This window comes from Aspergillus affinis (genome assembly GCF_023601865.1).
Source record: "Aspergillus affinis strain CMG 70 chromosome Unknown NODE_5_length_567868_cov_86_340925, whole genome shotgun sequence".
NCBI lineage: Eukaryota > Fungi > Ascomycota > Eurotiomycetes > Eurotiales > Aspergillaceae > Aspergillus > Aspergillus affinis.
In genome coordinates this window covers 405897-432572 of record NW_026515786.1, presented here as the reverse complement: position 1 = coordinate 432572, position 26676 = coordinate 405897, and the positions used below count along the sequence as shown (strand labels likewise).

At 52.3% G+C, this 26676-nt stretch overlaps 10 protein-coding genes across 10 annotated transcripts; 4 read left to right on the top strand and 6 right to left on the bottom strand.

The window, feature by feature from the left end:
* Window positions 1-56: 56 nt before the first annotated feature.
* KD926_008853 (fanconi-associated nuclease 1) lies at window positions 57-2584 on the bottom strand (the record flags this gene model as incomplete). Its single annotated transcript, XM_053094172.1, has 2 exons — window positions 57-2016; window positions 2067-2584. 2 exons carry the CDS (start codon window positions 2582-2584, stop codon window positions 57-59), a joined length of 2478 nt encoding a protein of 825 aa, XP_052960407.1.
* Window positions 2585-3353: 769 nt separating this feature from the next.
* On the top strand, window positions 3354-3812 carry KD926_008852 (DPY30/SDC1 family protein; the record flags this gene model as incomplete). Its single annotated transcript, XM_053094161.1, has 2 exons — window positions 3354-3502; window positions 3716-3812. 2 exons carry the CDS (start codon window positions 3354-3356, stop codon window positions 3810-3812), a joined length of 246 nt encoding a protein of 81 aa, XP_052960406.1.
* Window positions 3813-5990: 2178 nt separating this feature from the next.
* On the bottom strand, window positions 5991-7275 carry KD926_008851 (RNA recognition motif domain-containing protein; the record flags this gene model as incomplete). Its single annotated transcript, XM_053094149.1, has 4 exons — window positions 5991-6472; window positions 6556-6908; window positions 7039-7138; window positions 7236-7275. The coding sequence occupies 4 exons, from the start codon at window positions 7273-7275 to the stop codon at window positions 5991-5993; spliced, it is 975 nt and encodes a 324-aa protein (XP_052960405.1).
* Window positions 7276-7987: 712 nt separating this feature from the next.
* Window positions 7988-11594, bottom strand: KD926_008850 (putative PHD finger domain protein; the record flags this gene model as incomplete). The annotated part of the gene is made up of 2 exons (XM_053094138.1): window positions 7988-9101; window positions 9160-11594. 2 exons carry the CDS (start codon window positions 11592-11594, stop codon window positions 7988-7990), a joined length of 3549 nt encoding a protein of 1182 aa, XP_052960404.1.
* A 253-nt stretch (window positions 11595-11847) lies between these two features.
* On the top strand, window positions 11848-12996 carry KD926_008849 (uncharacterized protein; the record flags this gene model as incomplete). The annotated part of the gene is made up of 4 exons (XM_053094128.1): window positions 11848-12059; window positions 12166-12500; window positions 12755-12829; window positions 12905-12996. 4 exons carry the CDS (start codon window positions 11848-11850, stop codon window positions 12994-12996), a joined length of 714 nt encoding a protein of 237 aa, XP_052960403.1.
* A 593-nt stretch (window positions 12997-13589) lies between these two features.
* On the bottom strand, window positions 13590-16097 carry KD926_008848 (N(6)-L-threonylcarbamoyladenine synthase family protein; the record flags this gene model as incomplete). Its single annotated transcript, XM_053094117.1, has 4 exons — window positions 13590-14865; window positions 14931-15149; window positions 15438-15559; window positions 15732-16097. 4 exons carry the CDS (start codon window positions 16095-16097, stop codon window positions 13590-13592), a joined length of 1983 nt encoding a protein of 660 aa, XP_052960402.1.
* A 1564-nt stretch (window positions 16098-17661) lies between these two features.
* KD926_008847 (phosphatase PAP2 family protein) lies at window positions 17662-19119 on the top strand (the record flags this gene model as incomplete). Its single annotated transcript, XM_053094106.1, has 4 exons — window positions 17662-17818; window positions 18008-18043; window positions 18100-18335; window positions 18412-19119. 4 exons carry the CDS (start codon window positions 17662-17664, stop codon window positions 19117-19119), a joined length of 1137 nt encoding a protein of 378 aa, XP_052960401.1.
* Window positions 19120-19486: 367 nt separating this feature from the next.
* Window positions 19487-22112, bottom strand: KD926_008846 (glycoside hydrolase family 115 protein; the record flags this gene model as incomplete). Its single annotated transcript, XM_053094095.1, has 6 exons — window positions 19487-20231; window positions 20966-21227; window positions 21293-21401; window positions 21484-21562; window positions 21622-21940; window positions 22040-22112. The coding sequence occupies 6 exons, from the start codon at window positions 22110-22112 to the stop codon at window positions 19487-19489; spliced, it is 1587 nt and encodes a 528-aa protein (XP_052960400.1).
* A 482-nt stretch (window positions 22113-22594) lies between these two features.
* KD926_008845 (citrin) lies at window positions 22595-24887 on the top strand (the record flags this gene model as incomplete). The annotated part of the gene is made up of 4 exons (XM_053094084.1): window positions 22595-22774; window positions 22870-24063; window positions 24124-24286; window positions 24340-24887. The coding sequence occupies 4 exons, from the start codon at window positions 22595-22597 to the stop codon at window positions 24885-24887; spliced, it is 2085 nt and encodes a 694-aa protein (XP_052960399.1).
* A 981-nt stretch (window positions 24888-25868) lies between these two features.
* Window positions 25869-26607, bottom strand: KD926_008844 (DUF5321 domain-containing protein; the record flags this gene model as incomplete). Its single annotated transcript, XM_053094073.1, has 2 exons — window positions 25869-26071; window positions 26154-26607. 2 exons carry the CDS (start codon window positions 26605-26607, stop codon window positions 25869-25871), a joined length of 657 nt encoding a protein of 218 aa, XP_052960398.1.
* Window positions 26608-26676: the final 69 nt, after the last annotated feature.

The window sequence follows — 26676 nt, the reverse complement described above, 5'->3', positions numbered from 1 at the left end:
GAACCTTCAACAACTCTAACCTGTCGTATATCTACAGCAAGCACTCCGTATCTACCTCAATCAGCAGAAGACCTCACCTCCCTCGCAACAGCATTACAAAGTTCCACCCTCACCCCAGCCCCAACCAACACATGAATCCACAACCGCTGCGTATCACTCAACCGATCATTCTCCGACTTGACCTCCACAAACAGAACCTCCCTCGTCTCCCACCGCCAGAGAAACAGATCCGGAATCCCACCCCCGCGCTGCTGATACTCCTGCGCCAGAACCTTGCAAATCGTGGCCAGCGCCTCGCCGCGAAAACACTGCACGATCTCCACCAAATCCTCTAACTCGAAGGACCAGTCGAGGCCGACGGCGCAGGTCTGTTTGGGGGATTCCTGCGCGTGCACGGCCCGCAGGATGGATGCGGAGTCGCCGTTGGTGATTTCGACGAGTCGGTGGTTGATTTCCGATGCGCGCGACGCGTAGAAAGTATCGGTGTGGAGGTCGAGCGGGCAGGTCTGGAATGGGGTTTGGAAGACGTTGGGGACGTAGGTGAAGAGGATGTCGTAGAAGAGGTAGCCGAAGAGGGTTTTGAGGATGCCGCCTTCCGAGTGGTAGCCTTTCCAGCCTTGAGAGCGGTACCAGTTCAGACACATGCTTTCGACACGACATTCTCCGCCGTCGCACTCGTCGAGCCAGATGGTCGGACGGCCTCGTTTGGAGGACATATCATCGTGAGAAGGGGTGCCGTTGTTTCGAGGGGGCGAGTCTTCGGGTTCGATGCGAACGCCCTCGATGGTTCGTTCCTCGGGCTTGACGAGCTGCACGTGGTGGAACTCGTGCTGTTCGCGTTTCACGACCCGCAGAGCCTTTTCGAGCTTGGTGATCCGTTTCTGGAGATCGTAGTGATAGATCAGGTGGCAGTCGGGGTCCTCGAGGCCTGCTTCGCAGGTGCGGAGGGCATGGTGCCTCCAGTGCTTTTTCTGCAAGTCCTCGCTGCGTCCTTCATTGGGGTCCAATGCCCACATGTAGTGCTCCTCCAGCAGCGCTTTTCGCTGATACCATGCCCCGCGACGGGCGGCGTGGAAGAGACGCTGGTCAAGGAGCTCAGAGAGCACTCGGTGTTCTTCCTTGTGCTCCTTGAACCGGCCCAACGGATGCAGTCCCTTGTGAATGATGCGCGTATAGACCCATGCCGGGGAGAAACGACGGAGGTATGCACCTTCGCCGCATTCGTAGATAGTTTCTTCTTTGCGTCGTTCATGTTCAAGCAGGAATTTCCACCGCGGATGTACTTTGTAAGCAAGGTCTCTCACTTGCTCCAGCATTTCCTTCGACGGCGTCCCGCTGAACTCGAGGATATTATCGATTTGAAATTGAGTCCGGAGAGCCAGCTCAAACTCCAGTAGGAAATCCCGCGATGGGAAGATCGAATTCGACCGGCAGACCACATACTCTGGGAAATTTCGGCGGGATATCTTCGCCAGAATGATCGTCGATAGGGACTTCTCTGTCCACTCAGTCGATTTATAGAATACAAGATGAACACGTTCAAAGAGGGCCCGGGGCCCCGATGCAAGTCTGATGCAGTCACCTGTATAGTCGAGAATCTTCTGTACAAAATGTGCGTCTCGGTTGACCGGTTGCCTGTCGCTATTCCAGTCCAGGCCCGTTTGTCTTTGACTCGCGCGGCGCAAGGCCGCCAGGAGTTCTTTTTTACTCTTCCCTTGGACTTTGGCCTCTTTAGCCAGGTTTTTCAATTCTTCAAGTAGTAATAACGATGATGCTTCTTCTAAGGTTGTGATTTCTTCGGTTTTATCCGCAAAGCGGAACTCCCTGCCGAGGCCCATTTCGTCGGGACACTCGATGCCCGCCGGGTTTTCGCCCGCAGACTCAGAGCTCGGAGGGAGGCCTCGACTGCGTTGGAGATCGTCTACGACGCGAGACACGTCCGAGATATCCGAGTGATATCCCAATCGGTTGATACGATGCCACGCGGAGGTCTTTCGCAAAAAAAGTCGAACATATCTAACCGGATCAGCCAGAGATCCACTAGGGTCGGGAAAGGCCAAACCTACAGATATTGAGACTCGTATGGAAGCGACCTCCATTGATTGAAGACTTCCATCTCGGGCTCATCAAATAGATGCGCCTCCTCGTCTAGCACAGTTTCCAGCGCCAGATTGAACGCATCCACGTAGATGGAACTCTTCCCCTTTCGCCACTTGCCATTTTGCATCCGTTCCTGCAGGTCTGGCTTCTCTGCCTGGTTTGTCGTCACGGCATGTGACAGCTCATACTCCTCGATGGCCTCGCTATCGGTCTGGAGCGCAGGAAGCGACGATTCCAACTCCGTCTGGCTCTGCGGAAAGGGGAGCTCCTCGTCGCCGAGGATAGGTTGATCGGGCTGGTCCAAGGATGGGGTGTCCAAGGTTGGAGTATCCAACGCCGGGACAGCAGGACTCTCGGGGCCACCGTTCTCCTGGAGACCATCATCGTCTGTTCCCAGGCTTTTGCCCCTCCCCGGGTCTTCTGCCGAAACTTTTCTTCGTTTTACAGGCGGACGTTTCGTGTCCCAATAGTCCAACAGGGACATAATGGCTGATGCAAGCGTGCGAAGAACATTCGAAAGAGGGCCAGCAACATCGCAATGTCATCAACGACGCTGTCGAGGCAATGAGGCGCTAGATATGTAACAGAGAAAAGCCGGACGTGTCGGGACGTGTCTTTGGCAACACGAGGTCACCTGATCGGACCGGGCAATTGGTGTTTGTGTCGTTTGCATTTATCCCAAAAAGGCAAACGCAAGAGGGAAGAGCGTCAGCAAACAACTCGTCGTGCTCTTTCTCTCTCTCTCTCTCTCTCTCTCTCTCTCTTTCTCACCATGCCCTTGATTCGATCTCTTCTCTCATCTTGACGTTGACACCGCCTCCGTCAAACGAAATCTCCCAAACATCATGGCTGATGATGATCCTGTAAGAACCACTCCTGCCGTTGATTGATCCCCACTCCGGAGTATGGTGAAGGCACTGAGTGGAGAGAGAGCGACAGGAAACGCTCTCCGCCCGGCCTCTCCGCTCTCTCCCTCAGTCATTTTTTGCCCGACTTTTGGCTTTTCCCAACTCGTACTCCTTCCTACCTCCCACTTTACCTCCCAATTCTTCACACCAACCGAATCACTAACTCACACATCTACTTACATTTACATTTCTATAAAGTCCATACAATCCCGCTCCTTTCTCTCAGACCTCTCCACCGAACCGACGAATACACCACCTCTACCGACCATCAACTTCAACCCTCCCTTCAATTCCACACCACCCACAAATCCCACGGCCGCAACTTACCTCCCACTCCCTACAACAATGGGCCACGATTCCGCAGCCAACACTCCCACCGCCGATTCGACCGGCTCTGCGCCTATGCGTCCCGGAGGCGCCCCGGCACGCGTATACATGAACGAGCGGATCGTGCCGTACCTGCTGGATGGGATGAAGGTTGTTGCGAAGGAGCAGTATGTTACTCTATCTTCTTACTCTTCAACTGTTGTTCCTGTGTTGTATTGTATGTCCGTCTGGCTTGGGATAGTCTTGCTTCGTGCTCTGGAACTGTGGTTCAAACACGATGAATCATCAGACATGATCTATCAGATGAACCAGCCCATACCAACAACGACAACATTCTATCAAACAAAAAATCAAAAAGGCTAACCTCCAGGAACATCTAGACCATCGAACCCGCTCCGCGTGCTAGGCGAATTCCTAATCCAAAAGAGCAACGAGGTCGAAGGCGGCGCTGGCGGCGCAAACAAGACGCCCGAGTAAGAACCAGAGGGTCGAATCGGATCGGACTCGCGATCAAACAGCTCCGGTCTTGTTGAAGGAGTGTTCGTTTGGGGAGGAAACTGGGACTTAGAACTGGACTTGGATTGCTTTCCGTTCGCCGGTTTTCTGATCTATCGATCCATCTTTACCTGCCCTGTCTGTTTCTGTTTTGTGTCAATGCGCGAACGTGTCGCGCAGGCTGGACCGAAATCGACTGGGCCAGGTCGCGGGTAGATACCAACCAAGCCCGGAGTGTCCGAAGTACGATTTGTGATCGGTCCACGGACGCGGGGACATGCGTTTGTTCTCATGATAAATGGGGCAGGTCCGTGCATGCGCGCTCGCGCTCGGGGATTGAGATGGGAGTCGGAGAACATCAGGGATATAGATACCCTATATCTATTGCAGTTGATGTTCCTTCCTCCGGACGAAGAGCAGACGACGAGAGAAGTTGAAATTAACGAAGAAAATTGAATCAAGGAAAGGACCGCATGGGGAACAGTTCATGTTGGAAACACTAACGCTGATTGAATGATTCCTTTGCAATAATGATGGCAGCAGATTAATGGCTCGCATAATACGCGGATCTTCCCTGCCCATCGGTGGTGTTTTGTACAATTGTTTTTTTAGAAGCGTGTTGAATTGTTATATGTTAGGTTTCTTTAATTATTGGACGAATGATCTAAATCTCAAGGAGATTTGTTCGATATTGCCTTTTTATGTGCCTGTTCCCAGGTTTTCGTAGGGTTTAGGTTTGTGTCAAGATCATGCATGTGTGGATACCCGAATATATATCCGTTATTCTGCAAAGTAAGCTCAGCTCTACATTCGATGAAACAAGCATACCTCAAACATTGAATCGAACCAACAATGGACATAGACAAAATTGCATTAAAACATGACTACCAAGCTAACTATCTCTAGACAAGCCCTGCGTTTGATTAGTGCACTATCAAAGACCCCGTAGGCGTTGATATCCAACATCCGCAAAGCTCCAAAGTAAATTATCAGTCACCAAAGACCGAGAGAAAGAGAGGCCAACAGTCACAAATGTTCAATGCGTAGGTATATGCACAAAAACGATCGACATAATTGCAGAACAGCAGGTGGTAGAGGAAGGTTGCATCCCTAAGAACATATCAGCATCAAGCAGTCCTTACCTTTCAGGCAGAAACATGTCCATCATAAAAAGACCGACAGAGTTCAATCGTCTCCAATATCCGGTAAAGAGCAAACCCGAATTGCTGCGATTACGTTGATCTGGTGTCTCCTCGGCAACCGAATCTCTAGAAAAGTCGCAGCGCAGAAAGATGAAAATCGTACTGGCGACACTACAAAGAGGGCGGAACTGGCGAGAGATGGCCGAACTCCGGAAGTGTTTCATCTCAAACCTGCAACTGAAAGGCGTGGACTGGACAAAGAACATAGTGGTTTTTTGTGGAAGGCCCGAAGACAGACAGATCCTAAAAGTGTTTGTTTTCTGGCCGAATACAATCGAGTCGTTACGTGTAGAAGGAGTTGAAGAAGACGCAACAAGAGACGCAAATAAGGCGAACAGCTGACTAGGTAGTGACGAGAAAACGACCAAGTTCCGGAAGAGTTGAAAAATGTAGCAGTGCTGACCCATCTGACAGTCCGGGGGGAATTACAACGTTAAAGTAAATATCTGGTGTCCTTTTTTTCCCCTTGCCGCCAATAAAATTTCCCCGGGGTGTGTTTTTCGAGCGAAGTAACAAAAGAAAAAACATCAGCCAGCGATTGGAGAGCGACGACAGAGTTTGCTTTTTTCATCTTGTTTTCTTGGTTTTCACAGTTGAATAGTCGCAAATCTGAAGGGCGTTCCGAATGTTTCCGCAGAGATGACATGTGAATGCGCAGACGACTTTTTTTCCCTTGCGTGATAAGATGACATGAATGACGCTCCAGTGTGGTCCGTTAACAAAGCGATTCATCGATACCAACCGAGTATGGGTTGTCGAACGGATCAAGAACCATGGGTCAGGAACATGGGAAAGGGCAAAACAAAGGTCAGAGGAACTGATAAAAAGAAAAGGGAGGCGAAGGTACAATGTAGAACATAACAAAAATGAGAATAAAAAATGACAGGGGGAAAGGGGAATTACGTGCTTAAGACCTTGACTTTGAACGCCGATTTCTTTCATGTTCACCTTGACCTACCTACCGAGAGCTGTATCTGTCGTCACGGGGATCGTAAGAGCGACCGCTGCCGCCGCCGCCGCTGCCGCCACCGCCGCCGCTATAAGCCTCGCGAGCGGGAGGTGCTGCGCCGCCGTGACCACCGTAGCTTGGGGGGTTGGTATCGCGGTCGTAGTAGCTACGGCGATCATCGCCGCCACCGCTGCGGCGCTCTTCGCCACCACCACCACCGCCGCCACGGCGCTCTTCACGGCTGTAGCGGTCCTCGCGGCTGGACGCATAGCGGTCGATGCCACCACGGTAGCCGTAGTCGTCGCGGTAGTCACGACGGCCGCCATAGTCACGGTAATCACGACCACCATAGTCCCGGCGGTCACTGTAGGAGTCGTAGCGACCGTAGCGGTAGTCGTCATTGCGACGCCAGCTACCGCCGTATCCGCCACGGCGATCGTCGAAACGGTCGCCACGGCCACGGCCACCATGTCCACCACGGAAGTCAGTGCCTGAACGAGATAAAACAAGAAGAGTTAGCCGAGATGTACTGATCGAGTTCGAGGATTAAGGTAGAGATAGAACAGGAACTGACCACGCTTGGGAGGACCGAAGTATTTGCCGGGAGTCGGGGTGCGAGGACGGCTACGACGGGCCTTCTCAATGCTCAGAGTGCGGCCTTCGATAACCTCGCCCTGCAGGCCCTCCTTGGCAGCATCCGCCTGCTCGGCCGTCACCATCTTGACGAAACCGAAGCCACGAGACTCCTTTGTGTGAGGGTCGACCATGATCGAGCAGTTCTCGACATCGCCATACTTTTCAAACAGACGGCAGATGTCCGACTCAGTGAGGCGAGGGTTGATGCCAGTGACGAACAGGTTGGAGCCGGTGTTCTGGGCGCCCTCCTCGTCGTCGTCGTCCAAGTTCTTACGAGAAACAGCCGAAGGCCTAAAGTGTCCAAAGCTAAGTTAGTTGGAGGAGTTCGTCGCGAAGTGAGGTGGAGAAAGAAGGGTGGCAAGTTTTCGACATGCTGAATGCTGAATGCTGAAAGTTGAATGACGCGTCAAGGTGTGCCTACCGATCATCCATGCGACCGTTAGGAGAGCGGCTGCGAGTGCGATCGCCACGAGGTTCATCGCGAGGAGATGCGCTGCGGTCGCGGGCGAAACGAGGCTCGTCTATGACGCGGCCGAAAAAAATCGCAGATTAGCTTGTGAGATCGGGGTTGCCGGGAGCATGTTGAGGGTGGCGCGGGTGAAATCATCACCAACATACCGTCGTAGCGACCGTTCTCGTTGTCGTATTCCGTAGTCATGTTGTTAAAAGTTGAGTGAAAAAGGGTTGTAGAGATGGGAAAGAGAGCTGGTTGTTTCAGCAGTGGCGCGCGAGATGCACGGTCCCAAGAATCGTAGTTGTGTGGTAGGGAAAAAGAAGCTGAAAATTCAACTTCCGACGAGAGAAAGGGCGAGTGAAAAAGAGCGATCAGGTGATCAGACGAAACGAAGTGAACGAGGGATCCCCGAAAGCAGTAAGGGTGAAATCGAAGAAAAGACGAGGGAAGGGAAGAAGGGATGGGGAAGAGATGAAGTGGTGAGAATGATGAAAGAAGGGGGAAGAACCGGGAAAAGAAAGGCGAGCGATTCCAGACCGGCGGCTCCTCGACGGCCTGCCAAGCCTTCCGCTCTTGAGTCTGGAGTCCGGAGGACAATGCTTTCTCTTTCTCTCTCTCTTTCTTGTTCGAGATCGATCTCTCTTTCTACTTCTACTTTGTCCAACTCCCTTTGGACTCTCTTTTTTATCTTAATAATATCCTCAAATTCTGTTCAGCCATTAAGATCCATCCCTACCTAGCTATCAAAACAATTCCCTCATAATGACAGAAAACGACCACTAAACGCCCGTGCCTCATTCCTGTACGGCTAAAAACAGGGCGCCAAATAATAAGGATCAATCAGTGAATCAATCAGACCAATAAAATAAGAACAAAGATATCAGAAATTCACACATGCGCCAGATTTCTCCCACATTCACTTGAACGCTCGCCACCGTCTTCGAGTTCGATGCACCTTCACACCTTGTCCGTTGGCAGAAGTATCTGCGCCGTGAGCCGATGACCCGTCAGGCGCAGTGGCAACCTGCCCTTCCAGTTCGTCCCCTACCAGGTCTTTTAACTCGTCCTCGTCGAGTTCGCTGAGCTCTTCGCTCATCCCCCGCATTACATCTCGCCCTGTCCAGCGTTCTTCGTGAATTGTCGTCCCCACCGGGTCGAACGGTTGCATGTACCACTGGATTCCCCCTTGCGACAGCGGAAGTTGCTGATCGCCCTTGAAACTGGGCGGCGGTGTCAATGGGCCCTTTGTGGGATCTTGTTTCGAGTTGTTCGCTAGCTGCGGGCTTCCTTGTTCGGTCTTGTTGGGTTCGCCGTTGACAGCCGGCTGCTCCCCTTCAACAGTTTCGGTGGTGGGGTGCACAGTAGTTTCGGCGGTGATCATATCGACATCTTGACTTTCGGGTTCCTCGGCTGCGGGAGCGACCGGTTCTTTCGACGAATCCTCGGCTTGAGATTCCACTGTAGGTTCGGGAATCTCTGCATTATCTGCGTCTGGTATGGCCGTATCTTCCTGGGGCTCCTCAGGCACTGCTGTCGCCTCGGCGGTGTCCCGAGGTTCCGGCTTCGCCACTACATTGGCTTCATCCTCCATCTTCTCATCCGAGCCGTTGGTCTTCTGCGTTTCTTCATGACCCTCCAGCTCCTGGATATCTGCAGGATCGATCTCCGAGTCCCTCCGCGACAAAACGCTCGTCTCAAGCATGAGATCCAGCTCTTTAAGCTCTTGTTCAAAGGGCTTGCGATTCAGCTCACTCTCCTTCTTAATCGCATCTTCCAGCGCCGGCTGAATGGCGCGAATGATTCGCTTGGCAAGCGTTCTTTTCTCCCGTTGTTCAAGACTGAGCTCGGGAGCGCGACCGCTGATCTGCATTTGAAGCTCCTTAGTGTCTCCAGCCGGCTTGACGCCAATCTCGGAAGTAAAGATATGGGCCAGGTCTGCCGAGAACGCAGAAACTGATGTGTAGTGGCGCTCAGCCAATTTGGTGCGTATGGACAACAAGCCTTCTCGGAAGACTGCTTTCCCATCCAGTCTGTAAACCCAGTCAGTCAATGTAAACAAACTTAATCAGAAGATAGAGCTTTTCTCACCCTTGTGCTTTCTCAAAGATGGGCCATAAGAGAGGGAAGATAGGGAAATAGACAGTATCAACAACATGCCGAAGCATCTCGGCATCTTTCAACTTCTCTCGTTCCCGCTTCTTGACCTCATCGCATAGCATCCGCAGCCGATCTAGATCATGATACAACCGCTCGCCAAAGTCAATCCGCCGCTGTAGCCGTTTCCCGCCGGCGACTCCCATCGCGACATAGTCTCTCCGCGTCATTTCCATCGACGAGAATGTTTCGAGCTGCAACTGGAGTCGTTTGAGAAGAGCAGCACCTCGTCTGGCCTCTCGTTTTAACGTCCAATATTTGCACGCGTCCTCGGCATATTGTTTTCTCTGGCGAACGCCGAAGCGCTGCAAAGAGGCCACAACCGAGTTGAGCACGATTTGAGGAATGACCGGAGCACCAGAAGGTAGTTTCCAGATAGTTCTGGGCACAGCGGGTCGTTTCCGCTTGTTACCACCCATCGTGAGGGTGATTCGAGGCGTATGGGTCCTTGGACCGTCGTCGTCATGGTCGCACCCCAGAGGGAGAGCCGGCTCCAACGACAGAGCCGCGGCCTGACTGTCGCCCCACCGACGACCCTGCATGGTATTGCGGTAATGTTCTATAGCATCCGCAGTAGCAGCATCCGTACCGTGTTCTCTGCGCCATTCCGGAGGTACATGCTTGTCGCAGAAGGCCTTGAGTAGATGAGAGTCCATAATTGCAGGAGTGCCATGACCCGACTTCATTTTCAGGTACAGCTGGGCCCGTCGCGCACAGGTCACATGGAAGGCGACGAAGCAGTTTTTGTTGCTGCATTGGATCGAGGCTCCCATCCTCTGCCGACAGATATAACAATGAAGCTTCCAACGACTCCTGGGGACCTTCTCCACGTCGGTGATCGGCTCCATCAGGGAGGGGTTGCCGATGGAAACCTCAGGGATCCAAACAGCACACAGCAAGTGGGACCACTTCGAGCTCGGTGTCTGTTTGAAAGCACCTTCGGTATTAGGACAAAAGATGCAGTTCACTGACCCCCTTCCGATCAACTGACACTTGCGACATAGCCATTGGCCTTCGGGGATGAAAGGCACGCCGTAGCATTCCTGATGCACTGCGAGATCGCAGCCATCGCAGAAGACAATCGCATTCGAGTTTTCGCAATCGCCATCATCACAGATCGCGCATTTGGTGTCTTGCTCTTCCCCTGGGCCGGTGGTTTCACCATTCACAGCGGCTGCGGAGCTTGATCGCGGACGCTGCGTCTGTGGAGGCTTGGGGTTCGGTTTTGGTATGCGTTTCTCAAGAGTATGCCACTCCTTTTCGATCTTGGTCATGGTGATTTCAAAGACCGCTGGCTTGATGGGCTCGACTTGGTCTTCTCGTCGCTTTGTATTGTACTCCTCCAGCCACTTCTCGTCCTGCTCGTCCATGTCATATTCGACCCTCCCGACCGTCGCATTGACCTCGCCCTCCGTTATCACAGGGGTCGCGAGATCCATGTCGTCGTCCTGCGCGCCCTCTGTCATTCGAACCAGTTGCCGGTCATGGCGAAGGAAGAGGTCGCTCTCCTGATAGCCCACGCTGGCCATCGTGCGGTCGACATAGTTCTGCTGACCCACCCCGGGCTGATCGTAGAACGTAAAGGGGTCACAGATACGGAAAGACGGTTTAGGCAGAGTCAGCTTCTCGCGGGGATTGGGGCCCGGCGGTGGCACAACCTTCGGTTGCGGCGTAATACCCAGAGCATTCAAGATAGCTTCCGGACGACGGGGCGGCCGACCTGGCTTCCGCTTGATAGGCGTCGGCGACGTCCCATTGGCGTGGGCGCGCACAAGCTCCGCCAACGGATCTTTCTCGCCATTTCTCTCCAACCCGTTGGGCGATAGGATATTGGCAATCGGACCAGACGGCGCCGGACGGTCTACATCCTCTGCACTGAACACTGTGAAACGCGTTTCGATGTCCAGTTCCGGGTGGAACTCCTCCCAGCCTCGCTCCTCACGCGGCTTGTAGCCGTCGCCTTGTTGAAGCGCCAGCGCGGCGGCTGTCGAGGAGCCGAAGCGACCCCGATTCTGACTTTTATCTCTCCGAAGGCGTGCGGATGGCGGCGTGGTTGGAATCGGAGGTGGTGGGGGTGGAAGCTGGACGGGCTGAGGCTTGGGTTCTGAGGCGGAGGGACGGCTCCGCGAGGTGGTGGAGGGGCGTCGGACGGGCGTCGGTTTGGGGGGTTTTATCGTCTCTCTCACGTCCAGCTCGATGTATCTGCCTCCGCCGCCGGGACCACCGGGGACGTATTTGCGTTTTTTGAGGGGGGGACCTTCACTGGGAACCGGGTCCGAGCTCCGGGGGGCCTTCAGGGTCACTTTCGAGGACGGTTTCGATGGTTTCCCCGGCGGGGTGCGGTTTTTGGGGGAAGCGTAAGGCGCCATTATGTATATGTAATATCAGTAGAGACAGGATAGATGAATATGATGCAAACGAAGTGAATGTTTGGCTGTTGAATGTCAAAGCTTGTTTGCTTTGCTCGCCCTCACAGTTGGGCACGCAACGGAACCCAGCTGCGCCGTATCGCCGGTGAAATTAGGATCAGGTAAGCCAAAGCATTAGAGCATGAATCAACAAACAAGGAGACCAGACAAAGGGTTCAGCCAACAGGACGGGCGAGCGACAGCAGCGACGGCGATGGACGACGCGAAGGCGAGGAGTGGCCCTTCGTTATCTCAGGTGGCCGGCGGCGCTAAACCGCGCTGGGCCAAAGGCGGAGAGGGCCCACCGCCGTCAAACCAACAATTAACAAAGCAGACAGGGAGCTCCAGCAGAGGGTCAGCATCGCCTGCTTCTCTCCAATTCAACCCCTCGTCTCTTGTAAGGATGATTGGTCCCGGTGAAGATCGGTAAGCTGGATTTTCCTTTTCCTTTTTCATCCACTTCCTCCTCTAACCCAGAACTACACCCTCCATCTTCTGACCTAGCTAACCATGCGCTCTCTCCAAACATCAGTTGGCGCGGAGGTCGGCCCTACGATCATAATCGCCAGTCAGGACAGCGACACCCCAACTCCCGGAACATGAACATGCACGGCGGATCTCGCGGCGGCCAGAATCAGAACCAGAACCAGAACCAGCACCAGAACCAGAACCAGCACCAGCACCAGCACCAGCACCAGCACCAGCATCAGAACCAGAACCAAAACCAGAACCAGAATCAAAACCAGAACAACAACACCTGGGGAGCGGGTGACTCACGCGACCAGCTCTCCGCCGGATTGTCCCAGGACCAGCACGTTCCCGTACGAGGCTTCAATGCCGCCGAGGCAAAGGGTGCACTGAGGAGAGGTAAGCCGCCTCATTGCGATAGCGATTACCATGCGACTTGGCTTTGAAGTCATGCTAACGGCTTTTTGTTTTGCGCTTCGGATTAGGCCCAGGAGGTATGTACAATACATCCATCCAAGCTTGTCACAGGCACAGGCGCAAGCACAGGCACATGGGAGAAGCCTTCCATCTCTCGATTCTCGCCGATCGATAAGCTCCTCTATACATAACACCGGTCATAAGTCGCTAACTAACTTCCCTTCCATCTCCCGCAGCGCCGAGACCCTTCTTCTACAAAACACCAGGCAAAGATGCGAATAACCGCTCGGGCGGACCGTGGGGATCCAAGCGTACGTACCTGCTCGAACCCACTCGCCGATAGGCAAGCCGAATGAATAAAAGTTAACGAGGCGATATACATACAGCGAACGCGATGGCCAACGGCAAGGATTTCTTCCTCGAGCTTCGAAAGCAAGTCACGACCTTGAAACAGGGCGATAATGTGGCGGGCGGTTAAGCATTTATTTCTTCTTTATTTTCATGAGCGTGTGTTTTAAATCATTGGAAAAAAGTCAATTAGATAGAAAAGAGCATGGATGAGGTTGGTTGGGGTTGACTTTTGAGGTTGGGACTGGAATCCCCATCTCACCTGCATCGCTTACCTGGAGGGGGAGGGGGTTTGATTCATCGGGATAGGAAAGGATCGATGTTTATGTATGACTAGCCTAGGGGCTGAAGACAAGTATCGTGGTTTTGTTTCCTGATTGCTGGCCGATCGGATGACATAACATGGATGGTCTTTGGCGACGTCACTGGGCTGGCATCGAACACGATTTCTTATGACTTTTGGGCGGAAATGGGATCCGGGCAATGTTCGGAGTTAGACTATCATCATACCCCCGGATAGTACATTCTGAATGGTTGTCTAATGGTTATGAAATGAACAAAAAGAAACATCGAGACATTTTCTTGGATATATTGAAAACATTCAACCATGGAATTATTATACGTTGTTCTATATACATTGTTGATGAGATGTAGTGGAGCGAAGTTGCGACAGTATGGTACAGGAGATTTTTGTTAGTATACACTCTCAATAGCTACGATGGTTTAAGTCTTGAGCCAGTCATCCGGACCCAGAATCCCGCCGTCCTCGGCGCGCGGATCTAGAGACCACTTCCTCCAAGCCCGACAGCCAAGATCGCTACGCCAGCCAGCCTCGAACATCTCAATACCCGCCCATCCGATCATAGCGGCATTATCGGTGCACAAGGCCGGCGGCGGCGCGACGATACCGACATGTCCGAACCCGCGGACATCAAGGAACGAGCGCAGGACGGTCATCAGGAAGCGATTAGCCGCGACGCCCCCGCTGACTACGAGGGTTTTCACCTCGTTGCCGGGGCCCTTTTTACGAAGCGCTTCGAGAGCGATGACAGTGCGAGAGGCCAGATGCTCGAAACAGACGCGCATCGTCTCGCGTGCCATGGCGACACGCTCCTCGTGGCCCATGGTTTCGCCGGCCTTGTGTTTCGCAGTAGTGATCCTGGTGATTGACGACGCGATGGACGAGAAACTGAATTCTAGCTTCCGGGTATTAGCAAACGGAGCGGTGAGGTACCAGCCCCAGGGAGTTGCACGGGTGGCGATCTCCTCGCCACGCGTCATCGGGGGACGGTAGTCGGCGTAGTCTATGCTGCCATTTGGAAAGGCGAATTGTTCCAGCAGTTTGCCGTACATGGTGGTGTTCGCACTCTGAAGCAGAGGCTCGGGAAGAATGTCTCGGGCCGTCTTGTCGAGCGAGTCGCCGATCGCTACGTCGGAGCTCGACGCCATGATCTCATGGTCCGTGATGGAAGACGACTTGACGAGGATCGAATGTCCGCCGGAGACGAGGATTGAGAGGAACGGGAACTCAGGAGTCGTAGGCTGAGACGAACCAGTTTCCGGGGTATCGATCTGAGCGCGCTCCAAACATGACACCAGACGCGGTGTCAACAGATGAGCCTGCATGTGATGGACGCCGACAAAGGGAACCTGCCACGCAACCGAGAGCGCCTTGCCCGTGTCCAACCCGACGAACAAATTAGCCCGCATCCCGGGTCCTCTGGTGGCCGACACAAAGTCAGGTTTGCGACGTGGCGTGGGATCATTTGAAAGGTGTAGTAGCTGATGTCCTCCATGTGTACCCGACGGCTCCGGTAAATGCGCGAGGGCCTTGTTGACCAGTTTGGCGATGTTCTCTTGATGCGATTCGAGGGCAACGATGGGATGAACGCCGCGATACGAGGTCGTGTTTGCCGTTACGTTCTCGAGGAAATGGGTCTTTGCAGTCGCACCCGAGGGTCCGGTCTTCTTTTCGACGATCCCAACCGACGTGTCATCGCTGGTGAGAGCGTTAGCATGGGAATCTGCGGGCCGTCCCATCAATCAAGGTTAACATCAACCCACCAGGATGTCTCGATAGCAAGAGTCAGTAATCCGCGGGTCCGCGTAGGCAGACTCCATTTCGGGGCTGTGCAGAGCTTCCTGCGACAGGCCGCAGCAGGGAGTCGCGCGAACAACATGAGGAGCTGGATGGACGGAAATGGCGCTCGGGCAGGAGGCGACCAGGCGGCGAAGGCGCAAAGAACCTGCTCGCACGGGCCACGGAAGCCCTGGGGATCTGCCCTAAAGCCGTGACCAATGCGGTAACATCATGAAGTAATAATAGAAAGGCGCCTGCGCATGTCGATGTCTACAGAATCTACGGTGTAGTATGGAGTGGCAGTGACAGTGGTTGCAGTACGTACACTGTCCTGGATGGAAATTATCATATGCCTATAAATAGACCGATTCCTACTACTACTAATAAAGAATCTCTTTGTGGAGCCAGAACGAGTGTATGTGGATTTGCTCCAGGCTAACTAAGGCACAAACAGTAAACTAAACGCCGGACCATATCATCACGTCATAAACATAATAGTTTTCATATACACAGGAGGTGGACAGGTGGACTCTTTTCTCAAAAGATCAATCATCATCCGAGTGACTCGCGTTCTGTTGAACATCCGCTGCTCTGCGCCAATAATTCCATCCCACTAGACTGCATTTGAAGTTGCAAGATGACATGTCGATTCAGAGTCGCAAGGGCCGGTCGTGAGTGCAGAGAAAGCGCCCAGGCTCTGATTTCTTGGCCTTGCGCTCCCACAGATCCACCGGTCGGTTGAGGGATTTGTCAAGTTGATGCTCGCCGTTCCTTCATTCCCGTACCATCCAGCGTCGCTCTTCGCGCGTCACTTTGGTGTGAGTGCCGTAGTATTCCTCTGGATTTTCAATGGGCGTCACACAATGCACTGTGGGCGTACCCTTGAATTGGATGTGTTTGTTGACGGTGCCGTTGGCGCCCATGGCCGAATGTTTCTTGAGGATGCTCTTGGACGAACATGAATTGGTGTAGTTGTAGGTCGGGACGTGCAGCGAGGAATACCGCTTCGCATTGGGACTGAGAGGCGACGGAGAAATAGGAGTGCGAGGTAGAGGACCGGGAGACTTGAGAGACAAGGAGGGTCGAGTGGGATTCTGTGCCGCAGCGATGCTAACGGACAGCTTGGGTCTTGCGGCAGCACGAGGAAGCATGATGGAAAGATGGTCTTGCAAATTGAAGGACAGAACAAGGAGAAGGATTTAAAGTTTTGAACGGCAGATGAGAGAAACAGAAGAGTGAAAAGTCAAAAACAAGAGAACAACTGTGGGTGCGGACTTCGGTCAACAAAGCCGTTGCCAAAGGCAAAGCGCGTAAATGATACTATTATTGACGTGGTGCAGATCCAAAAAAAGAAGTTCAAAATTAGATGTCGCCTGGACCAGCCAAACGAACCACCGATGGACGAAAATAGAACAGAAAACGAAAACTCCCAAACAAATCAAGCTCAAACACACAACGTGCCAGAGCAGAGAGGGAAGGGTGCGCGGCTATAGTTATAGTCCGCGAGAGTCTCCAGTCTCCTGTCGCCGAGGGGAGGCTGGCGGCCAATGACCTCCGCCTCTCTGCTCTAAGCGCCAACTCACTGCACGACGAGGCACAGAACGCTCCTCGTCACATCCCACGAACAAATCATGGACCCGTCCCGGTTGCCATCACATTTCGGACTTGACCGAGTTGACCAACCATAAATCGCAGCATGATCCTCTGCCATTGGCCTGGGCGGGGTTTGGGGGCCCTGGGCTGCAGGATTTCCGAGATGAGCAAAGGATTGACCCCGTACTTAATCATTTCTGCAGAGATCGGACAGCATCACATAGATTAATTAACTGTTGGATATATTTAGTAGTGGGATTCCTCGTGGTCAAATGCCGGCCGCTGGTGGAAATGACTTACATCCTGCCTGCCATGTTGCCCGTCCATGTTGCAATACTTCATTTGCGAGCAAATCCTTCAATCCTGTCGATTTAGCGATGTAGATTCTCTCTGCAGTAAATGTGTCACACTGGCCTACTCTCTCCCTCGCACAGGCAAGTAGCGGGGGAGAGAAGCTTAGACGAACTGATTGCCACCTGCCACCACCAATGAAGATAATCTGCAATATGATCACAATGATACTGCAGTGACCGACGGTTTTCACTCGCAGAATTAGCGTGTGCTTTTGTGCCGTCACATCTGGCGGGCTGGTAAACTTCAATAGTCTACCCTACTTCGAACTCTGATGACAAGAATTAGTGGATGGATACAGCGGCCCAGAGTCCCATCACGAAAGGTGAATTGTACAAGAATGAGGGGGTGAACTTTGGACTTTTTATTCTCTTCTTGACAGTGTATAACTCGATGGAAACTGCGAGGATCAAAGCGTCAAGTGCATCATAATTATGCTTCGTATGTGAGCGATGCATAAATTAATACAGGGTTGTACAAGTCGTTATGAAGATCCTCCATACATCAATTGTGGTACTTCGTGTGGAACAGAGAATAAAAGAAGAATCAGGATGGTTGGGAAGAAGACAGAAGGTGACAGGGAAAGAGAGAAAAAAAGACTAAGGTTTCTTGGGAAGAAATTGTCCTGCAGAGTATATCTCTTGCCGGAACCACCTCAACCAGACCCCGTTATTTACTCCAGTGAAGCATCTTCTTTAGCAGACAGACTGAGCTCCAAGATGCACCCGGAGAATATTAAAAGTTCATTCCGCAAGCGTTGTGCAACCTCGTATGTCATCCGAAGCAAGGCCCAGGAGTGGCATGAGCTGGACGGAAGCCGCGGAAGACCAGTTCACCATAGCAGCCACGACACGACACCCCGTTTTCTTGCAGCTTCCCCGTATTCCCTGTACCTGCTTCTTTGTCTCCGGTTCTAACTCTTCACTCGGTGAGTGTCGTTCTCCCTCGTCAACGAGATACATGTCCGTCGACTTGTATACCCCGTTCCTCCTGCCTGGCACATCTGCCAGGGACGTTGATGCCCTAGATTAAACTCATCATTTGCTTCTTGACGATTCAATATCAATTGTTTAGATCATATACACTCGTTTCCCGGTATATTGTTATTCATACATAGCCATGGGAGGTATACAAAACCTGATCGAGCCGGGGGGTAGGTCGAAACTAGTTATAGTTCTAGAATTTCCTCGATAACTGATTTCGGTATAGCAATCGTGGCTGTTTTCACTGCAGGTACCCTCATAAACAGACGCAAGCATATCCGATTACCAGAAACACCCTCCGTCGAGTCTCCTCTGCTGGGAGACAACCACCATGGACCGCATAAACCTCCCAACGAGGACGACGTCTTCCGCTCCTTCGAAACACGTCGAACGATTCAATCGCGGATTCTAGCCTGCTTCCCATTCTTGCTGGAGATTTGTTACTGGACGTTGTCATACTGGGTACGATACGACGCAAACCTCAGCCAGAATCAAAGCAATCAAACATGACTGGCTAATATCACTATCACTACCACAGATCTACCAAGGTCTGCGTGCATTCTCAGCCCGCCGAATAGCTGGCCACAAGTCCATCTTCGACACAGCCGAGGACCACGCCCACCAGATCCTCGCTCTCGAACATATCCTGCACATCGACATCGAGCTCGCCGTCCAGCGCTACGTCCTCGACCAACTACCCCCTCTCATGCCCGTTCTCGCCAAAGTCTACTACTCCCACATCGTCCTCGGCATCGTCTTCCTCGTCTACATCTACACCTACATCCCACGCGACAAATACCAAGGAATCCGCCGCTCCTTGTCATTCGAAAACGTCCTCGCCTTCTGCATCCTAACGGCCTGGCGCTGTGCCCCGCCCCGACTCCTGCCCCCCGAAGACGGCTTCATCGACATCCTGCATAAGAACCGCGCGGGCTCGGCCTGGACGTCGAACAAGTTCCAGTTGACGATCGCCGCCATGCCGTCTTTGCATTTCGGGAATGCGTTCTTCATCGCTTTCTGTTTGGTTCGGTTCAGTCCGCACTGGATGGTGAGAGTTATGGCACTGCTGTGGCCCGTCTTGATGGGCGTGACGATCGTGGCTACGGCGAATCATTTCTTGTTGGATGCGTTGGTTGGTGCGTGTGTTACTATGACGGCGTATCGGTTTAATCATGTTATGCTGGGTTTGCTGCCGATTGAGAGGGTGCTTTTCAGGCAGTTGAGGTTGGAGAAGCCGGAGGAGTAGGTAGGTTGGGGCTTGGTCTTTGCTTGCTTGTTTATTGAGGGGTGAGGTGGGTGTTTCCGGAGTTATTCTTATGGGTTCTTTTGCTGGGATTTGTTGGAAGAACGGAGGATTCTATGTGTATAAAGTATTGTTAGTGTGTGGAAATGATGATTGGCTTGATCTAACTGATCAACCCAAGCATCGTCAGACAAAACTATAGCCAACCGCAGAACCATCCCCCAACAAGTCGACTTTCCGGCGGTCCCAAATGACTAGGCAAAAAGCCTTCCAGATCAAGAAGAATCTTCTACACAACCACCCCCGGCTCCAAAAGCCATAAATTAAACACAGGCGCCCCGGCTTTCACATCAATCGTCGACGTGGTATTCTACCCCCCAGGAATACCGGTAACAGCCGTATCCCAATCCGGAAGCATCGACCCTGCCTGATAATCCCCCACTGTCAGAACAGTCTCCGGCTCGTCCGTGTCCAACGAATACGTCGGTTTCAGCGGCCGGGTGGGATTACGATTCAGCGAGTCGCTGAGCAGGACGATCGGTTTGGCAGAAGGGGCGGGAAGGAGTAGAAGCTGTAGGTTATCTTTGGGCCTATGAGTGTGGTTTGTGAGGGGGTTGTTACGGGTCAGAGGTTTACGTCTGATGAGGTGTGTCCGTAGTATGGGATTTTCGATGTACACCATAGTATAAGACGCTGATGCTGTTTGGGTTGAGGTGGTGGTGATGGTGGTTGTTGGTGTCCAGTGTGTGGGTTCGATGGAGATGACGTCGTTGGATTCAATGAGGCCGGTGAAGTTTGGGGGGATGGTAGTTTTGTTGATGGGGAGGAGGGATGTGCTGATGGTGAGGGTGTTGCTATCATTCTTGGTGTTAGTACTATTGTTCTTGGTAGTGCCTGTAATGGTTAGTGGGGCCTCTGTAGGTGCCTTGGGCCAGTCCACGTCGAGGTAGCTGCGCGAGTCAGAGTGGTTTGCTGGGGGAGTGAGGGTTCCGGGTGTCGCGGTGATGGAGACGTAGGAGACGTTGGACCTGATGCTTTTCGAGAAGGGGCCGTTGGCGCGCGCGAATATGTCGATGTAACTAACGTTTCTCGGTCCATAGAGGACATGTACGGGTCTACGGGTCGGAGCGTCAAGGTATTATTGACTGAGTTACATTAGCCAAGATAAGTGACAAAAAGAGACATATTTGTATGTGTATATAACTAATGCATTGTAACAGTCCTTGCAGGGAAGCTGCTTAGCTGATTCTGAGTAACGTGGGCTACCGGCAGCAGAAGTTACTGCCTTCAAGAGCTCCAAGAGCTCCGTGTTTGGTCCGTTTTCCATTCGGACTAGGCCATTTGTTCATGTACTTTTCGCAAGATGAGGAATTCCAAGACGCGGGTAGTCTGAAGAACCATGTCGTTCGCCAAGCCAGTCCAAAGGCAAAGCACCGGATGAAGGGAGGTCACACATTGCGACTAGATACATACTTTGTCAGGCAGGTCACTTATCAAGGGGGCTTGACCAGTCTGACGAATGTGACCTTTCTAGAAAGCATGAATGTCTAGATTCTAGGCAACAAGACGATATGTATTTAGTAAATTGATCTCAGACATCACGGTTGGCAATGGCAATGGTTGGCGTTGACCAACTATGCGCGCTAAGATGACTATGAAACGCGCGCAGGAATTATACAATCGGGCCCGGGATATAATCATAAACAATTGTGCGTCGCGGGAAAATGGTTCCCGCGCGATAGGGGCACGGTTCACATAACGCAATTAGGCAAATATAAGCGCGGAGACGGATTGAGTGATCCTTTCTGGTAACGGAATAGTTTTTAATATTCGTTCTACGGTGACTTACACCGTAGACAAGATGAAGCTAGGCGAGGGTGACCTTGCAGATGCGGTATATATGCACCATTCCCTCGAGAGACAGATGATAGATCCATCTGTCAGTCGACCATTCAGTAACAACGATTGCATCATGTCAGATGCCCAGAGAATAAGGCTGGCTTGGCTCCCTTGCTCGGCGGATGTCCGAGAGAGCTTTGGTTGGTCCCCGTGAGGGGAACCACTTTGGTGAGGACTATAGACCAAGAGAGCATATAAGTGTTGCTCGACCACTGTTGTATAGCGAAATGTGAGATAGTCACATAAAGTACGGGGATTACGGGTATACGAGATCTACAAGTCGAGTCAGGTAGATCGAGACGATCGAGACCGTCGGGGCACAGCCGATGGCCGGTGAGGAGAGAATGAGGAGGAGCAGCGATGTCGGGGGATAGGATGCCTGAGCCCTGAGGCCACCAAGTATCTCCAACTCTGGGACCCGCTTTCCCCCCACCGGAGACTGGCACCACTCACGCCTCACGGACTCACCTCACCACGTCGGCCCGAATTTGGGGGGGAAGGGGGGATTGCCCATGGTCTGCCCTCGCGAGTCTGGTCTGGGTCAGGACTGGAACACCATCCTTATTATTGGTAAACACCAAATATCATGTGAAAAAGGCCACATACGATTTGAGATGATCATGGGGAATTGGCATCCCGATCCTATCAAACCAAGCCCGACCAAGACCCAGACGAGAGTCTCTCCAAGACTCGGTTATTTGCCTCCTCGATGCAGGCACCTTCTGGAAAGGATGTCCCGATTTGCCTCCCAGGGGTCTGCCGGCAGCCATGACTGGATGGCCACTGTCCCGGAGTTTGCCGCATGTGGCTCGCCGTGTACCAGCCCTCGGAACCCATCGCGGTGCGCAACCGTCGTCGGGAGCTTGACCAAGCAAGGGACGCGGAGGTAAGTCAGTCCGTCGTGCTGAAGAAGCTACTGAACCCGCTATGATACTCGAGTGTTAGACTGTCAGTGCTTTAATCGGCCCCAAGTCCGATCGCATAAAGTACCACGGTACTCTGTTCTGTAGTCAAAGTGCCTCACCGGGTAATTGAACACATTCCAGGGGCGGTGAGGCTGCGTCTGGCCCGGTGACTCGTGGTCGAATCGCGCCCATCCTTGGCCGTGTTTCCCTGGGCTTTTTCAGAAAAATTAACTGAGGCTAATATTATCCTGGATCTTGTTTAAGGCAAATTTATGAAGTAAGAAAGATAAAAAAAAAAAAAAGAAAAAGAAAAAGCAAAAGAAAAAAAACTCTGTTGAATCTCCATTTTTTTGATCGAAGAAATCCCTTAATTGTAATTGAATTCTCCAGAGGCTGACCAGATCGAAACCTTCTCCGTACTTATTTCTATTATTATTATTATTATTATTATTACTGTCATTCGGACCCCCCATTTTTCCCAATTTCCTTTCTCCACACACTTTTCCTTATCCCAACCCCTTCATAACCCCGTTCTCCTCGCTCATCCCCCGACTCCTTCAATTCCTCCCGCCGGGTCCCTTCTTTCTTGGGTTGTCTTTTGGGGTTTTCAGCGCTTTGGATAGATCGTTTTTCTTTTCTTTTTTTTTTTTGGATAGATTCATTCTTATCACACAATGGGCAGCGTGAAGGACGCAGTCAAGGAGTCCTTGATGGGCACCTCCGACGAGCCTAAGCCGTCGCAGCAGGCGAAGGCCAACTTCCACCGTCATGCGCGCAAGGACGAGGCCACGGGGGAGCTGTATATGACGGAAGAGGATTTCGTCCAGGCTATTGCCCCTAAGCATGAAGATTATGTATGTATATTGCAGCCCGTCGCATTGTCCAGCGTTCCGCATGATGTGTCATCGCGGTTTATGACTCCCACACTAACGTCAATGGCTTTCAATAGCACAAAATCAAGCGGGAACACTACGGTATCCTGTTCAGAGTCGCGGATAAGCGGAGATCGGGCAAATTGTCCCTCGGAGACTGGTCGACTTTCGAGAACCTCCTGGCCAAACCCGATGCCGAGTACGAGATCGCTTTCCGACTGTTCGACACGGAAGGCACGGGAAGCGTGAAATGGGAGACCTTCCACAACCTCTACAGCGAGAACAAGAACAAGGACAGCATCCCCTTCGATTGGAACTCAGAATGGGCTTCCCTGTACACTGGACGGACAAAGAGTCGGCACGATATGAGCTACCCCCAATTTGCCCAGATGCTGCGAGGATTGCAGGGCGAGCGTATCCGCCAGGCCTTCCACGTCTTCGACAAGGATGGCGATGGCTACATCGAGCCCCAGGACTTCCAGCGCATCATCCTTGAGACGTCGAAGCACAAGCTGTCGGATTACGTCCTCGAGAACCTCCCCAGTCTGTGCAACATCTCAACGGGCACTAAGATCTCGTACTCCACCGTGCGCGCTTTCCAGAACGTCATGCGCGAGATGGACATGATCGATCTCATCGTGCGTGAGGCAACCCAGAAGAGCGACGACGGCAAAATCACGCGCTCCGACTTCCTGAACGAGGCCGCGCGCGTCACCCGTTTCTCCCTCTTCACTCCCATGGAAGCCGATATCTTGTTCCACTTTGCCGGTCTGGATGCGCCTTCGGGTAGACTCTCTCAGCGGGACTTCGCCAAGGTCATCGACGCCTCGTGGCGTATGCCGATCGCTGTCGCCGGGCAGGCTGTCAGCTCCGCAACGCATCAGGTTGCGGACAAGACCAAGTCCATCCTGTACAGTGTGCTCGAGTCGGTTCATCACTTCGCGCTCGGAAGTTTGGCAGGAGCTTTCGGTGCTTTCATGGTTTACCCCATTGATCTGGTGAAGACTCGTATGCAGAACCAACGGTCATCTCATGTTGGTCAGAGACTGTACAACAACTCCTTGGACTGCGCGCGGAAAGTCATCCGCAACGAGGGTTTCACCGGTCTGTACTCCGGAGTCATTCCTCAGCTCATCGGTGTTGCACCTGAGAAGGCCATCAAGCTCACTGTCAATGATTTGGTCCGTGGGTACTTCACGAACAAAGAGAACGGAAAGATTTGGACTGGTCATGAGGTTCTCGCCGGTGGTTCCGCCGGAGCCTGTCAAGTTGTAAGTTTCGAAGTCGCGTGGAAAAGTTTGAATGTTTGCTGACGCAACTCAATCATTTAGGTCTTCACCAATCCTCTAGAAATCGTCAAGATCCGTCTGCAAGTCCAGGGTGAGATCGCCAAGAACGTCGAGGATGCACCTCGCCGATCCGCACTTTGGATCGTCAGGAACTTGGGATTGATGGGGCTGTACAAGGGAGCCAGCGCCTGCCTGCTCCGTGATGGTGAGTACAACATGACGACACTTTCTCCGACCGTCACTAACGACCGCGAACAGTGCCGTTTTCCGCCATCTACTTCCCGACCTACTCTCACCTCAAATCCGGCTTTTTCGGCGAGTCCCAAACCCACAAACTCGGCATCCTGCAGCTGCTCACGGCCGGTGCCATTGCGGGTATGCCTGCCGCCTACCTGACGACGCCTTGCGACGTTATCAAGACCCGTCTCCAAGTCGAGGCTCGTAAGGGCGATGTCAAATACACCGGCCTGCGTCACTGTGCCGCGACCATTTGGAAGGACGAGGGTTTCATGGCCTTCTTCAAGGGTGGCCCTGCCCGTATCGTCCGTTCTTCTCCCCAGTTCGGTTTCACTCTTGCCGCCTACGAGCTGCTGCAGAACTGGCTCCCCATGCCCGGACACGGCGACGTCTCTCCCGCCGGACAGATCGAGCCCGGCGTCGGCCTCCAGACTGCCAAGGCCCCTCTCCCTTACCTCCGATCAAGAAACGCTCTGAAGCTCATCCTCGACCTCGACGAGAACATCGGCCGCGCCTCGATACCCTCCGCCGAGAAGTGGCCCAAATTTATCCAACCCGCCAAGCAATAAACAACGCATGTCTCTGTACTTTCACTAGCGATGAATTGATCCCATTTTGTTGATTTTTATTTTGTATGTTTCTCTGTCTTGGAAATATCTTGTGTTTTTATACAACCCAACCCTCGTTACTCTGGTTTCCCGGGGCTTTGAAAAACCGTCCTTCAAATATTCTCCTTTCCCCCCGTGTCCATACAGGAACCATCTTTGCATATTGTAACAAAAAGAACCGATAGACTGGGGGAGGGATCTCATTTGAAAACATTCTTATTTTTTGCATGGAAATCCTAATCCTAGACCTTTGATCTCTTCTTATTTCAACAATCTGTGAATTGGTGAGATGACTCTTAATTATTCTTTTGTCTGTGGTCATCAGTGTCCCATTGTTTCTTGGCCTGTTCTTCTAAAAGTGCTGTTGGATAGCTAGATGAATTTTGATATTATGGTCATATATGGCCCGCCGGACTTGGATATATTGCGGTTGCGGATAGCCTGTAGATCATGTTTTTCAACCCAAATGAGCATCACGATTACATCACAATGTCAAACTGAATTCAATGATGATATCCCTTATCTAAATTCAGTAGTATATTTTGTCATTTTCTTTATACAATGGGAGAACCACTACTTTTGCGGCGACCATGAATCTCTAGGCAGTCCACATGAAACACCGTGGGTATCATACAATATAGTCACTTCTGATAAACATGAAATGACGCGCCAAAGACAATTTCTCCAAGAAGAGAGGGTTTTAAAACAGATGATATGTTGTACATGGAAGGAAGATTGATCATATAACCGATGCTTAACGAAGAACGTGTTAGTTTTCAAATTTGGAGTCCCGTTGTATCTAGAATACTCACATAAGTATAACTCCTGAGATGGAATATGAACGCTATATCAGTAGCAACTCAGATTTCCGGATAGCGGCACTTTGCCCTACAGAACACACGACCGCCAGAGCCAACGGGATATAAGATGATATGGTAACGTTTAGAAGAAGTTGAGTTTCCGTCTCGAGGCGCTGTCTGCCGGGGGCTCCTCAGTGCCACTTCCTTCAGCGGGCACCACAGGCTCCTTGTGTTCTGATTCTGCCTGCACTCTTGTTTCTTGCTGCGATGGCGTTTCCTGCTCTTTGTCCGAGCCCTTGTTTTTCCGATGCCATAGTGAATCTTCCGCTTCGATTTCTCGAAGGACTAAAGCGCGAAGAGAGTTACTGTTAGCCTTCGCACTTCAACGTTGCGCAAGCAGCATAGATAGTCAAGTCAATTAACGAACCTTCATCCCACTCCCTCTCCTTCGCCGCATCGCCCGTCCCCAACAACTTCTCCACATCCACCTCCTCCCCGTTCTTCACTCTCTCAATGACCTCCCGGAGTAGCAGGATTTTCGCGTCCGTCGTGCGCGTGTATGCATTGTAGTCGTTCTTGAGCGCGATCATGCGGATGGCTTGCGAACCGATGAGAATGAAGATAATGATGTAGAAACTGGCAGGGTTCCATTCTTTCGACTTGGGCGGTTCTGACTTGGGGTCTTTGGGTTTTCGTTCGCGAAGAAATCGTGGGACTAAAGACGTCCATACCGACCGTTGGGCTAGTCGTGGCATGGCTCTGGATGTGGAGTATAGTCGAGATTGCAGTGGCGTGGTGGAAGAGGCCCGGACGATCGGGCTCATTTGAGGGGCTAGGAGGCCATTGGCGATGTGCCGGAGCGAGAGCGTGGAGGGTCGCATGTCGAGGGAGGAATGTGGTGGAGCAATGGGACGGTGAGGATGAGTGTGACGTTGAATTCGGGGCACTCT